Source organism: Dicentrarchus labrax, unplaced genomic scaffold, assembly GCF_905237075.1.
Source record: "Dicentrarchus labrax unplaced genomic scaffold, dlabrax2021, whole genome shotgun sequence".
NCBI lineage: Eukaryota > Metazoa > Chordata > Actinopteri > Moronidae > Dicentrarchus > Dicentrarchus labrax.
The window spans coordinates 3,956,593-3,971,886 of NW_026136719.1; the positions used below are offsets into that span (position 1 = coordinate 3,956,593).

At 37.8% G+C, this 15,294-nt stretch overlaps 2 protein-coding genes across 6 annotated transcripts in view; both read right to left on the reverse strand.

Moving 5' to 3' along the window:
- Positions 1-2,220, reverse strand: part of LOC127351324 (uncharacterized) — a 34,578-nt gene extending 32,358 nt beyond the window's left edge. For 4 of the 5 annotated variants that reach the window (XR_007880856.1, XM_051378768.1, XM_051378766.1 and 1 more), the window contains exons 1-2: positions 2,048-2,217; positions 447-652 (exon numbers count right to left, since the gene is read on the reverse strand). Coding sequence is in view for 4 of the 5 variants with exons in the window: in XM_051378768.1 (XP_051234728.1) it covers positions 447-652; positions 2,048-2,170 (329 nt within the window). In the remaining variant the exon portion in view is untranslated. Of the gene's footprint in view, positions 1-446; positions 653-2,047 lie in introns of all 5 variants that reach the window. The other variant, XM_051378764.1, reaches the window with a different exon arrangement.
- A 4,036-nt stretch (positions 2,221-6,256) lies between these two features.
- Positions 6,257-13,885, reverse strand: LOC127351330 (uncharacterized). Its single transcript, XM_051378788.1, has 2 exons — positions 13,854-13,885; positions 6,257-10,536 (listed from the first exon to the last, which is right to left on the reverse strand). The coding sequence occupies exon 2, from the start codon at positions 8,746-8,748 to the stop codon at positions 6,916-6,918; it is 1,833 nt and encodes a 610-aa protein (XP_051234748.1). The 5' UTR covers positions 8,749-10,536; positions 13,854-13,885; the 3' UTR covers positions 6,257-6,915.
- Positions 13,886-15,294: the final 1,409 nt, after the last annotated feature.

The window sequence follows — 15,294 nt, forward strand, 5'->3', positions numbered from 1 at the left end:
TCTCCCACGCTGTTGGACAGACAAAGGACGTCCCGGAGGGACTGCGAGCCGAGCTCCTGCTAACGTTAGCTCAGCTTGAACATTGTTGGAAACATTTGTGATAATTTAAATACACAACTCAACTACATATAGAACATGTTTCATATTATAGCTTTAAACCGCCATGTTTCTACAGTAGCCCAGGACGGACAAACCAAACACTGGCTCTTGGACCTTTTGTGTTTTTCTTGAGTTTCGCAGCCACCGTAGTTTCTCCTACACACTTGGAATGTTGAACTGTATTTAAATGGTTGCAATCTGTAACTCCACCACTAGATGCCACTAAATCCTACACACTGGACCTTTAAGCACAGATAATGAATAAGATGATTCACCTCAAACTTCATTCAATAAATACGAACAGCAGCAAGAATATTAATATGATTTCAGTAACACAAACAGCTCACCTCATTTGAAAAGGTCTGTCACTGGCGACATTTCTCCTAATGACGGTTTCAGTTTCACACCATTGGCTGTTATATTGTGGTGCATTGGTGCTCCTGTCAAGTACGCCTCTCTGATATCTGGTATTTTGGCCACAGTTGCCGGAGTAGCAATACCAGTAGTGGGAATACTGACACCCATCGTAGGTCGCCCTGTTGCGAATGTCCACCTGTGGAAGAAGATCAGATTGATTAAGAGTTGAACTGTACAGCTAGTGATGGTTGTTCTGTAAATTACATTTCTGTGTATTTTGTTTGCACACCAGGTATATCACGCTATAATATATTTTAACAGCGATGTTATCCTTTGATCAACAACAACAAATGTACACTGAAACACTGGCAGCTGTGGTTGCCAGAACTTTACTGTAATAAATACAGGAGAACTTTTTCTACTATTATGGTAAAAGGATATTAGTACTGTTGATTTTAAGTTTTAATCCACATTTTACTGTATAAATACGAGTTTTTACCATCATAAAAAACAGTTTTGCCACATGAAAATACCATATAAATGCTATGATGGTGGTTTTCTGTGTAATTTACAGTCTGTAGTATTAAAGAAAAATACTTTATTCCATATAAATTCCTTCAAAATGCTGTATAAATAAAAGGTTTTGCCATGATGTATCAGTATTTTACTGTTTACTCTTTAACCTATTTCAAATTTATGGTCTTTCAATGTCTTGGTTTGGTTTGACAGTTTTTCACTATAAAATTTACATACATGTTTTAAAGACCAACCGCTATTTCAAAAATGCGTGCATTTTTTAAAATCATAAAACCAATAACATTGTAATATGTCTGCAAAGTACAGGAAGCAAAACCATAATGAATAATGATAACAATAATAATAATGGTACAATTATATAACAATCAACAGAAAAAAGCAGCACGACCGAAATTACAGATTCCATCAAGTTCCTTCTACAGAGTCAGATATCTTGTATAGATTGAGTAGTTTTTCTTTTTTCTGTGAGCAGATTATATATTTTTTTGCAGAAGCTTTTTTAGAATATAAAATAATTGAAGGTACTCATGTTTAATGTAACTAATGTAACTTGACTGTGAGAAGTAGCTAAGCTTTTTGGAGTGAAAGGACAGAACACAAGAGCGTAATTTAAAATCTCAGTCGACAATCTGCCGGCCGCTAAACAGCAAGAATGAAAGCAGTATTCAAAAATAGAACAAATTTGAGCACTTTAATGAAAGAAATGCATATTATTTTACATTTATCCCGCATTCAGTTCTTTCTCTCTGACGTAAAGAAGTCGTAAACAGTTGTTGTACAAAAACCCATGTTGTTTTCTTCTTGAATATCAATATCAATAAGAAGAATGTTAAAAAATTCTAAAAAATCAATAAAATAGATTTAATAGTAAAAATTACAACTGAAATGAATGTAACAGCTTCTATATTCAGAATAATCAAATCCACAAATAATAATAATTATTAATTGATTGATTGATAGCGAATATGACAAATATCTGTCGCATATCAGAGAAAACATATTCACACATTATCCATAAGGCATATTGCATATCATTAAGAGTTGCATCCCTCACCTTAAATGTGCCATCAGGGTTTCTTCCTTTGTAGGTGAAGGTCACGGTTCCCCCAAAGTGATGTGATGCAGACGCCAGTGAGACCAGGAGCAGCTGAAGCAGGAGCGCCAGTGTGGAAGCCATGGTGCATCAAACTCTGTCCTCTGCCTCTCACATCCACCTGCAGCAGCATCCTTATATACAGTTACAGGTAGGCTGGAGAAGCTGGTGCCAGTCCTGCCAAGTTTAATGGTATGTGCACTATGTTTTCAGAACAAAAGGCCAGCTGCAAAACTGGTTTCAGTGAATAAACAAAGCGATTAAAAACATTGTATACTGCGGATCACATAGCACGTTACGAAACATAACGAATGTTGGGGAATTGAAAATGAAACAATGAATTCTGTCCCATCCTTTCTCTTTAAGGGACTCCTTTTCTATTGATGAACCTGATGACCCCTGAATATTATATTCAGTGCATGAAAATAACAGTGGAGAGTAGCTGATAAACTGTACAATGAACCAGTGAACTCAATACCTGCAGGAAGTTTGGATGAATTCTGATTTTTTCCTGTCAATATTGATCAGAGATGAGTTTTTCTGATATTTTTAGGAACTTTTAATATAATAGTGTACAATATATATATTTTATTTTTTCAACAATCGTACACACTGGTGTTTATTTCTCCCTAACGCTTGGTTTATTAGCTCTTTGTTGTTTTAACTGCACACTTTCTAATGCAGGATGAGGCTGTTTATAAGTGAAGACTGTGAGTATAGCTTGTGTTCAGGTCTTCTTAGTTTAGATCTCAAATAATAACTTAAACTTTAAATATAACACATTTTCTTAAAATTAAGAAGGCATTGTGGCCCCTGTGTAGCTTTGGTGACTCCTAGTGGGGGTCCCAACCCCCAGGTTTGTACATATGTATGTACAGACAACTTTTTAAACTGACATGGTTGCATTGAAAGGTGAGTAAATAACTTATTTATCACATTTCTTTTAATCTGGCTGTAAGAACTGGAAACTGTTAAATTAAAGTTCCCCTCCAGACATGTATTAATACATATGAACAAGTAGTCTGCTTGGAACACTAATGTGTAATTAAAAATACATATGTAAGTCGACATCTTCTCCTCATGAAAAAATACAGAATCTGAATATGCAAATTGTGTTCATTTCTAAAGTTTTCCTGCTGGACACTCTCAGTGTCTGTGCACTGGTGGACCACACTGTAGAAGTTCTATACTGGACCAGGACTGACTTCCAGGCTAGTTCTTATGTCCCAAATAATGCTTGAGGGTCCCGCCCCTTGAAACTGATTTTCAGTGAGCACAGAGAAACTTTCCACTGTCAGCAGATGAATGTGTCTAGTGTTAAACTCTGCACACACATCGTTCTGCACAGCGAGGCTCAAACATCACACTGTAGGAACAAGAGGAAAAACTGTGTTTTGACTGAAGAGGGACTTTAAGTATCAGTGTAATGCCACTTCAAATGATAATAAATCTAAGAAACCTTTTTGCTACCTTATTGTTGAACAACCAGTTTATCTACATCTGTCATCACAGTCCAAATCCAAATACTTTGCAACCAAAGCACGACAAGACAATTAGGGTTTGTTTCTCTTAGCAGCATCACAAAGCTTACATACAGACAGTACAGCCACAGTCGGTGCTGCTGGGTTCAAACACCGTCATTTCACCAATCTGATTCAGAATGCTTTTTTTTTAATAAGCTACACCGTTAGGAAAAAAATATATCTGCAGTTCATTGATTTATTTTATTTCATCCTAAACTTTCTCTAATCTTAAAGTACGAGCTGGTGCAGTCTTTTGTTTATTCCAGAGGCCGGCTGAAAACGAAAGAACAGAGCGTTTGCAGTCACGGCCTCGAGGCTTTGGAACAATCTGCCCAAGGACAGGGATCTCCTTGAAACTTAAAACATACTTTTATTAGAGAACCTTTCCTGATTTGACCTGAATTTTTATCTTCTTAAAGCATCTTTCTTTCCTAGATGTTTTTCTTGTTTTATCAAGATTTTATGTCACAAACCGAGCCGCACAGCCACAACGAAGGAGGCAGACGCACACCACCAAGCCAAGCCAATTAACAAATGATTAATTTATGAAAAGATAAAAAAAAAAAAGAAAACTTAAACAAGCATGTGAAACCAGTGAGATAAGCGGTTGTAGGTGAGTGCATGAATGGAGAAGTGCTGCGTTGTAACAGTCAAACTAAACCCAAATGGTGGTCTCAGGCAGGAGAGAGAACCAGGACTGAGCTCCACGAGGGTTTTTGAAGGAGCTCTGACACACAGGCACCAGGCGTGGCCCTCTGCCACCTCCAGCACCTGCACAGAAGAAACAAAGCTTTGTTACATCAAACTGTTATCCCCTCTCTCTGTCCCCATCAGTTGTCTAACCTCAGCTGTCCCTGTCTAATAAAGGTGTAAAAGGCCAGAGCTAAACTTACTGGGATGCTTGTTGGTGGAGCTGGTTTACTCTTAACTTACAATGAATAGACCCAGTTTTTTCTTTCTTTTGTCTTGAAATGAACTGTAGGGGTGCCCTGGTGGCTCATCTGGTGTGAGTATACACCATATGTACTAGAGCTGAATCCTTGCTGCAGAGGCTTGTGTTCGATTCCTTCCTGTTATCTTCTGTCTTCCACGTTTCCTGTCTTCCCCTCAGCTGTCCCTGTCAAATAAAAGCTCAAAAATCATATAAAAAGAAAAAGGAAATGAACTGTACTGACTTCAACTTTATTCGTATATATGCTCCAAACAGACACAGAGGCAATAAAACTCAATTAAAGTTACAGTAAAAATAGTTTCAATTTGTGCGTTCTGGTTTAAAACACATTCTGTTTTTTTCTCCTGCTGAAGGTGTTGAGTGAAATGCCAATCTCTTTAAAATGCTGAAAGAAATGCAGATTGTTGTCATGACAATACTTTCAGTTTGCAGGATTGTTTTTCAAATTCCAAGTATCAATGTGACGTCAAACAACAAACAGCAACAGTAAGTAAGTAAAGAGGCCCGTCCCAGACCTTCTGAGAGGTCTCCACAGTTCAGAACAGAAAGGCATTTGGCTCTAAACCATTCAGTGGTGTCAAACAAACAGCCTATTCTTTGATTTATAGGAAGCCAGTGTAAAGATCTGAGCATCGACGTCCCTGGTTTTAATCTGGTGCTTTTAACGCTGACAGTAGGACAATAGTCACTTCAGCGCTTCAGCCTTCTGTCGTGACAACACAATTTTGACTCCTGCCCAGGTTTGACCTGCTTGTCAGGTGATGATTCATGTGACTTTAAACTGAGTTCAGGTCAGAAGGCCAGGATGTTTTACTCCAACCTCAAATGCACAGATACCTCTTGCGTTGATCTCTCTCGTCACCACGGCAGTCCTCCTTTGTGTTCTTACGATACTTTTGATGATATTGCCCCCATTGTCCTCATGTTTATCTCAGCGAAATGTTTGGTTTCCATTCTGTGAGACCTTGTGAGGGCTTTATCATGCTCCGTGCAGAATCCATGCTGTAAACACTACACAACTGTGTTATCAAATGTATATAACTGACACCTAATTTCATCTAAGAATCAATATTCAATTCAATTCAATTCAATTTTATTTGTATAGCGCCAATTCATAACAGAAGTTATCTAAGGACACTTTTCAAATAGAGCAGGTCTAGACCGAACTCTTTAAAACATTAATTACAGAGACCCAACAGTACCACCATGAGCAAGCACTTGGAGACAAGGGCAAGGAAAAACTGCCTGTTAAAAGGCAGAAACCTAGGACAGATCCTCCGGCTCTAGGAGGGTGGTCGTCTGTCTCGACCAGTTGGGGTGAGAGAGAGAGAGAGAGAGAGGCAGAGAGAGAGAGAGAGAGCGAGAGACAGACAGGTGCACAGCAACAACAGTATTGACAATGGCAATCGAGCAGGACCATGGCAGGAGGCTCCACCAGGATCGACAAGAACCTGCGAGACGAGAAAGCACAAGAACTCCGGGGAAGAAGTGAAGTTAGTAACATGCATTAATGGAACATTAATGGAGTGCAGAAAGAGAGAGGAAGGGAGGAGCTCAGTGCACCATGGGAAATCCCCTGATAGTCTAGGCCTATAGCAGCATAACTAAGGGATGGTTCAGGACTCACCTGATCCAGCCCTAACTATAAGCTTTATCAAAGAGGAACGTCTTAAGCCTACTCTTGAATATGGTGAGGGTGTCTGCCTCCCGAACCACAAATGGAAGCTGGTTCCACAGGAGAGGAGCTTGGTAACTGAAGGCTCTGGCTCCTGTTCTACTTTTAGAGACTATAGGAACCACAAGTAGCCCAGCATTCAGAGAACGTAGTGTTCTAGTGGGGTAATAGGGTACTATGAGCTCTTTAAGATATGAAGGGGCCTGACCATGAAGAGCTTTATAGGTGAGGAGGAGGATTTTAAATTATATTCTACATTTTACAGGGAGCCAATGTAGAGAAGCTAGTACAGGAGAGATGTGATCTCTTTTTCTAGTTCCTGTCAGTACTCGTGCTGCAGCGTTCTGAATTAATTGGAGCGTTTTAATGGACTTATTGGGGCAACCTGATAATAAAGAGTTGCAGTAATCCAGCCTTGAAGTAACAAATGCATGGATTAGTTTTTCTGCATCTGTCTGTGATAGTATGTGTCTAATTTTTCTAATATTACGTAGGTGAAAGAAGGCAGTCCTAGAGGTCTGCTTTATGTGGGAGTTAAATGACAAATCCTGATCAAAGATAACTCCAAGATTCCTGACAGTGGTGCTAGAGGCCAAGTTAATGCCATCTAGAGTAACTATATCTTTTGACAGTGAGTCTCTAAGGTTTTTGGGGCCAAGAACAAGAATTTCGTTTTTTTTCAAGTCATCCAGGATTTTATGTCCTTAAGACATGTTTGTAATTTAGATAATTGATTAATTTCATTGGGTTTGATTGCTAGATATAACTGCCTATCATCTGCATAACAGTGAAAGTTAATGGAGTGATTCCTAATAATGTTGCCTAAAGGGAGCATATATAAAGTAAATAGTATTGGTCCAAGTACAGAACCTTGTGGAACTCCATGACTAACTGTAGTATTTATTGAAGATTCATCGTTTACATGTACAAACTGCGAGCGATCTGATAAATATGACTTAAACCAGCTTAGTGCGGTTCCTTTAATGCCAATTTGATGCTCAAGTCTCTGTAAAAGAATATCATGGTCAATGGTGTCAAATGCAGCACTAAGATCTAATAATACAAGTACAGAGACAAGTCCATTGTCAGAAGCAGTCAGAAGGTCATTATTAACTTTAACCAGAGCTGTCTCTGTGCTGTGATGAACTCTAAATCCTGACTGAAAATCCTCAAATAAACTATTGTTATGTAGAAAGTCACACAACTCTTTGGCGACTACTTTCTCCAGAATCTTAGAGAGGAAGGGGAGGTTAGAAATCGGTCTATAGTTGGCTAAAACCCCTGGGTCAAGAGTGGGCTTTTTAAGAAGGGGTTTAATTACAGCTACTTTAAAGGACTGTGGTACATATCCTGATAATAAAGAAAGATTAATCATATCCAGTAAAGAAGTGCCAATTAAGGGAACAACTTCTTTAAGCAGCCTAGTTGGGATCGGGTCTAATAGACAGGTTGATGGCTTCGATGAAGAAATGATTGAAGTTAACTGATGAAGATCGATAGCAGAAAAACAGTCTAAATATATATCTAAGTTTACATTGACAGAAGTCCCTGAACTTGGAGAGCCACTGATAACTGTTGATGGCAGTTGGTGATTAATTTTTTCTCTAATAGTAATAATTTTATTATAGAAGAAGCTCATGAAGTCATTGCTACTTAAGTTTATGGGGATATGTGGCTCAATAGAGCTGTGACTCTCTGTCAGCCTGGCTACAGTGCTGAAGAGGAACCTAGGGTTATTCTTATTTTCTTCTATTAGTGCTGAGTAATAGGCTCCTCTGGCATTACGGAGGGCCTTTCTATAAATTTTAAGATTATCTTGCCAATTTGAGCGATATTCTGATAATTTGTTAGAGCGCCATTTCCTTTCAGATTTCCTAGCTATTTGTTTTAACTGGTGGGTTTGGTGGTTATACCAAGGTGCTAGTCTCCTATGTTTTAATAATTTCCTTTTTATAGGAGCGATAGAGTTGCCTAATGGCTTATAATCTAACAACATGAATTCAAAAGTTATTAAATAATGGTCAGATAGGAAAGGATTATGTGGGAAGACTATTAAATGTTCAATATCAATGCCACATGATAGAACAAGGTCAAGAGTGTGATTAAAACAATGAGTTGGTTTATTTACATTCTGACAGAAGCCAATTGAGTCTATTAATGATATAAATGCGTTACTAAGGCTGTCATTGTTAACATCCACATGAATATTAAAATCACCTACAATAATTACTTTATCTGATTTAAGGACTAAACTTGATAGAAACTCTGAGAATTCAGATATAAAATCAGAGTACGGTCCAGGAGCGCGGTACACTATAACAAAAAGAACTGGCTGCAGTGTTTTCCAGTTTGGGTGAGAAAGACTAAGAACAAGGCTTTCAAATGAATTATAATTTAGTTTAGGTTTAGGGTCCATTAAAACGCTCGAATCATATATGGCTGTATATTGTGGTCTTATCTTAGATAAGGTTTGAAATATATACAGGGAACTCAGCTCCCCTGAAAAAGACATGAGACCTCTACAAAGCCTAATTTGAGAAATTTAGATGGAGCTCTAAAATGTCTCTAATCTTAAGTCCTAATTCTTTCCTGTGTATTTAAGTTCTTGAAATCTTGCAATCAATGTGAGGTGCCATGGGGCCGCACTCAATGCACGTTACGCACTGGACATGTTCATAGTTGTCACAGGATGCAGGTCTGGTCTGTTTAACAAAGTAACAGAAACCATTGCATGTCCATTGGCAAGGAGGTTTTCAAACACAAGGAATTTGCCTTGGGATATTGCTTCATAACATTTATATACACATATATACGCAAGCTGATCATCACAGACCAATTATACTAGCATTCAAGATCATGTCTGCCTACATGGCATGTGAACATCTTGGTCCTCTGCTCATTAACTTTTCATTATGAGGCTGTGCTTTGGATTATTTATAGCTTGTTTTTAAATGGAAGGTTTCAGGTCACAAACCTGTGCTTAATACACTCTGCCGGTCTGTTTCTCAGGCTAAATCTACAAGGAAGTAAATACGCATAGATAAATACTACATAATTCCAGTAGGCTTATCAGTGCTCAAGTGTCATTTGGCATCAATGAAAGCTGTGAGAAACCTGAACATGAGCGGTTATCTGGATGTATGTAGGGCGAGGCAACATAATGCTCCACTTCACTTGAATAGTTCACATAGCCCACTGAAGGTGAAACTAAAAGTTCAATCTCATGTAGTCATCAGTATTTTATTATCTTTACTGATGTGCTGAGTGTGGATGAAACAGAGACGCAGGAACTAGATTGTTATTACAGACGATGAATATTGCTGATGTAGTGGCTATCTAAAAGAAAATCTCTTTCTATAATGTCTGGTGCACCACAACAGTGATTATAGAGCATTATAAAAGTATTATAATGTAATACAACTATTCAATTTCTAATACACAATGCCAAAATAATATCTATAGTAATATAATATAATATAGTGATCAATCAAATCACTGTCATTAAACTGGCAATAAGGTGAAATACTAGTTTATTCTGTCACTATACTGCATTTGTAAAGGATTCAGCTCTCAACATTAATTTATCAGTACAAATTATTACAATTTAGTTAAGTCATATACTGTAGTATACCTATTCCCATGTCTTATTTCTATCTTGTCATTTATTGTATTCTAATGTACATAAACTCTTATTATATCTATAATATATTTTTTTTGTGATAATTTTTTTTTATTGTGTTTTATGATGATGATAAAACAATAAAATAAAACTTCAAATTCGATATTTATTAGAAAAACCAGCATAAACTGTAGGACACATGGCCGCTGTAATGGGAACAGTGCGGAGCAGAGAGAGTCAAAAGTTCAACAATAAACAAATAAACACATAAATAAATAACTAGTACGGTGCTCAGCATCAGCTTCAACAAATATCTTTGGAGAACATTTAAAGTTGGAGTTTGTTCAATTGGGTGACAAAGGAATAAATGAGTGGAGAATGGAAGTCACACACTGTGTCACAGATTTTGGTGAACCTGGATCTTATTTTACGGCTGCTCTGCCTCCACTCTCTGGGATTTACAGTTGGGGAACTGGGTGCTAAGAGCAGTGGGAGAGTGAAGGACCTTTGGGTGGCAGGGGGAGAAGTTTTCAGGCCTGCGACAGGGTGGAGGTACGTTGATGGAGAGCAGCGATGGTAGTATCAGAACTGGAGCTGGGCGAGCAGTCAATGTAACCGGTCAGGCTCAGCAGCCTTTATGGACACAGTTTCCTCCCACGTCCTCTTCACCGCTGCCATTAGCTAAGAAGAGAAAAATGAGAGCGACGCCACCGGGCAAGAGTGAATGGGAGTGGCAGACGGCGAGCTGCTGTTAGACTAGTCAGTAATATCAGCTGCTTGCTATGTCTTATGTTGTTGCACTCACTTGATGTCTGGCTGTTACCAACTGTCAACTCATAATTACTGAATCATAACCAACTGTCTATGTTTACCACAGTGTTACTGCAACTGGAGACACCAAATCTTTCATTGTGTTTGCTTTAAAACCTCAAATGAGGAAATATCTTTTTGAAGAATGCTGTTCATTCCACCTTTGATAAGAAACTATTCCAAGAAGCTGTTCTGTGGTTCAGGTTGGAACAGCACCTTACTGAGACAATTAATGGTGGTTTCATTTATCACCATCTGTAAATAAATCTCATTTCTCCAGACGGGCAGGATAAAGATATTTTCGCCGCTGCATGATGGTGTCAGTCTTTCAAACCTTTCTGGGTCTTTCACACCATGATGATCTCACACAGACACATGAATAAAGAGGTGACCAGAAGCAAATTACCCTGAGAGGAGGCAGCTTTTGTATATAACTGACCCGATTAATCACGCTAAGGTTGGGCAATGCCAGTCAGATGAGGGTGTAAGAATGTGAGGAGACTGCTTAAGAATGCTTTTGGTTTCGTAATGAATAATAAAGGCACAGTAAGACAACAGGATAATATAAAATATGAGACAGCTGGTATTGGCTAAACAATCGAATGTATTCACTCAGGAATGATGTCAACTGATGCCAGGAAAAAAGATATGAAAACAAATGCTCATCAGACCAGTTGGTCTTCTTGTGGTGGTACAGATGGTACTGATCTCTGCTGAGGAGGGAAGGAGCCTGAAAACCAGTTCCCAACCATGTCATAAAAGAAACAACTCTTATACTTTCACAATGAAAAAATGCCTCTTGATTGAAAAAAAAAAATGGTATTAACAGGGTTTCAGTGGAAACAAACAAAGAAACAAAATAAAGCCTGCAGACAATCCAAGGCAACAGCAGAATTGTGTTTCTGCAAACAGCCCCTAATTTAGGTGATATGTGACATATTATCAAGCAACCAGTGACCAAACATCATACCACCTGTCTCAGTGACATTGATCTGGATGTGATTCCCCGTTTAGACACAATCACACTGAGCTGTGCCTGTGATAATACACCTTTCTCATGCCTCTGTTTAACAGAGGCACAAAACGAAAAACTACTCAGTCAGACTTTGAACTTGCAATAATTAATTATGGCCACTAGGGGGCAGTGTAAACAAGTTGTAAACATGATTACGAAGTTAAATTCAGTGTTACCAGAATGAGTTTCAAAGCCTAGTTTCAAGTTCCAAGATCCAAAAATTGACTCACTACGACAGTGTTGGGCAGTAAGACATTACCAGTAATAGGATTACAGTAATATTACTTTCCCCAGTAACTCGTAGTGGAACAAATTACCCGTACATTTCAGTAATATTATTAGTTACCCCCATAAAAATAATATATCACAACCTTACTTTTGTTGTCAACCTTTACTGATTTGAAATCCAATAACATCCTTGGATTCATTTTAGTAATCCTGCATGTCAAGAAGCTGGAAACTAGCTTGGCAGATGGAAACGCTTGAAATATTCAAGTTTCTTTGATCTTAAACAAAACTGGAGAAAAAGAGTAATATAACTAGTAGAGTAACTAATTACTGTTAGTAATGAGTAAAGTAGTAATATAACAAAGCTTTGTTTCGTTACCCAATTCGACCGACATGTCCTGTTGTATCAGGCTTAGACTGAATGTGATTTAGAACAAATTATATGTTTATTTCTCAGTCATGCATGCAACTGTATGATGTGTACATTTGTTATTTATTTGTTTTGATACTAATTTGCACTGTGTAGTTTACTTGAGCTTATAATAAACTTTGAATCCTTTGTTAATTTAAAGCAGACATTTAACAACTAAAAGTGCTTCCATGGTTCAGGCTCGGTTTGGGCTCACACCAGATTTTCTCTGGGTTGAGTTGGGCCTGATTTTTTTGGCCCAATCACAGCTGTACTTCTGAAAAGAGTAAAAGTAATGAGTAATACATTTAATCTTTTGAGATTAGCCCAAAACTGCCAACAATGAAATGACTCCAGTATGTAGAAATATTATGTAGTACATGTGTAGTATGGAGAATGTGACACATATATACTGGGATTAGTGGGCATCTGTAAAGGGGAACCTCGTGGGTACAAAAACGATCTTGTTTGCGGCACCTAATTCAGATATAGTCAGATAGAAACACCCAAATAAACAAATACAAATAAAACACCCACATTTCTTGCAGTTGGTTTAATGTTAGAAGTCCAAGATCTTGGATCTTATCACATAGTATTAAACCAACAACAAGAGGTTGTTCAGTGATAATTCCTTCAACTTAATTTAATTTCAAAAACTAGATCCTTCTTATTGTTTTAGGATTTACACATGGTTGTCCATGTCTTTATTTTTTCTCTTTTATTTTTTATCACCTTCAATTGGTTCAAAATGCTGCTGCTCTGATTATCATCATCATTCAAGATAACATTATCACGTAACTCCCATTCTGTGCTGCCTGCATAGGCTTCCCATTCATTTCTGCATTGATTTTTAAGATTTTGTTGTTTTGAATTTTAAACAGTTAAAATACTGCAGCCTGTAAGTTTGTTAATTTTAGTAATGTTCATGTTAAATATTTCATGTTTAGTTCTTCCTGTTTTATTTCGTACTCACCTTTTCCCTCACAATTCAGACCCTGACTTCCTCCCTTTGTGTGATTTTCCCGCCTTTGTAATTGTCTGCCCGGCCCCTGATTGTTTTCACCTGTTTTCACTTACACCTAGTATAAATAGTCCTTGTCTCCCTTTGTCTTTTTCAGTTTGTCTTGTTCAGTTGCTAAAGAGTATCGTCAAGTGTTCTGGTTATTTCATGTTCCAATTGAAGTTTGTGTTGATTTGTTTTGCACTTTTGATATCCTCCTTGAGAGCACCTTTTGTTTGATAAATAAATATAATTTTTCCGACATCTTCATGTGTGCCAGAGTCGTGCATTTGAGTCCACCAGTATCGTGTCAGAGGTCGTGAGGCCACTTTACAATCACAATTTAATCACACATCTGTTGTCTTCAGCAAGAATGAAAACATTTTTTACTAACATGATAATGTGCATTTACAAAAGGTGTAAGAGTGTCTGTATATACAGAAATTAGCACAACACATAATACTAATAATGAATAATTAGATTGTATTGACATATTCATATGGTTGGTGTAGTTTGTTTCTGTGTATACCACTGACCTTTAGGCAACACTTGTTCGGGGACACCTGTCCCAGTGACTTCCACGTACACTTGCTTACTGTTTCCAATTTACCTCTTCAAACCTGCCTGTACTTACACTGTAATAATAATATAATAATAATATAGTATAGCCCATTTGCCCAAGTCAATGCTAGGTAAACCTGAAATCATGCAACAAAGTTGGTACATTGCCAGCTCTAAACAATACCAGTGCCAGTAATTCAGCATTGTGCCTGGTAATGTCGTGGGAGTCCTGAGCTGCACTGCTGCACAAAGGTAATATGAGGCCACTTTACAAGAGCTCTTTTTAATAACATGTGCATATACAAAAGGCTCATTCATATCCAGTATTTATAATGATGTAAGTCTGAGCATAGGGAAGGTAAGATTTAAACCTGCACAGGCAGAAAAGTTTAAGATGCAAAGAACAAATTCATTCATTTTATTTTATGTGACCAATAATTTTATCTTTATATTGATTTATCCTTTTTAAACTGTTTCTAAAGTAATACAATCAAAACTGTCTGCACCATAATGAGTTGCATGGTATATTATTTTGCATTGCATCATATTGCGTTTAATCGCATTGGGTTGTATCACTATAGGGGCCTCATGTTCAACAAGCAGGGACTCAGTTTGGATGTTTGATATAAAGGGCAATTTATTTCCCAACTTTATGGTAATGGTTGTGGTGGATGCGGATCTAAAGGGTGATGAGTTATAATAACACTTTAGGCGACTAAAGGAAGGAGGAACCAGAGTTGAGTTACTGCAGGGATGATTAGTGGATTGGCTTCAGGTGTGCAGCTTCGAGCAGATGTGGAGGAGAATCACGACCAGAGCAGAGAGAATGATGCCACACAGATACAGACACAGACAAGAATGAGAAGAAACATGGGGGAGAGGGAGAACACAGGGAAACACGGGGAAACCTGCTGCTTATATGGCTGGTAGTCTGTTGCTGTGTGTCCTTCTGGCCTTGTCTACGATACTTTACTTGTAACATTATTTAATGAAAATACTATATTATGAAGATAAAAGGAGACAGTGTTTCCTTTTATCTTCATAATATAGTATTTTCGTTAAATAATGTTATTATACAATAGACCATTTCACTGTGGTTGTAACTGTAAAACAAAATTCTCTGAATTTAGAAATGTTAATCCAAAAAACAATTAACAATATATTAATACTAACTATTGACTAGAATATTTGCATGCTGCATTTGCTGCTGCTACCGCTGCTCGCAGGCACAGCTTAAAGATAACAATGAATAATGATTGGACTATTGTTACTATTATATGCTTCAAATAGACAGTACAGACTTCTGACCTGCAGTGCAGTGCTGGCACTGACCTATGCCCTGTATCTGCAGCACTAACATCTACCCTGTATCTACAGCACTGACCTATGCCTTTTAGCTAAAACACTGACTTCTGT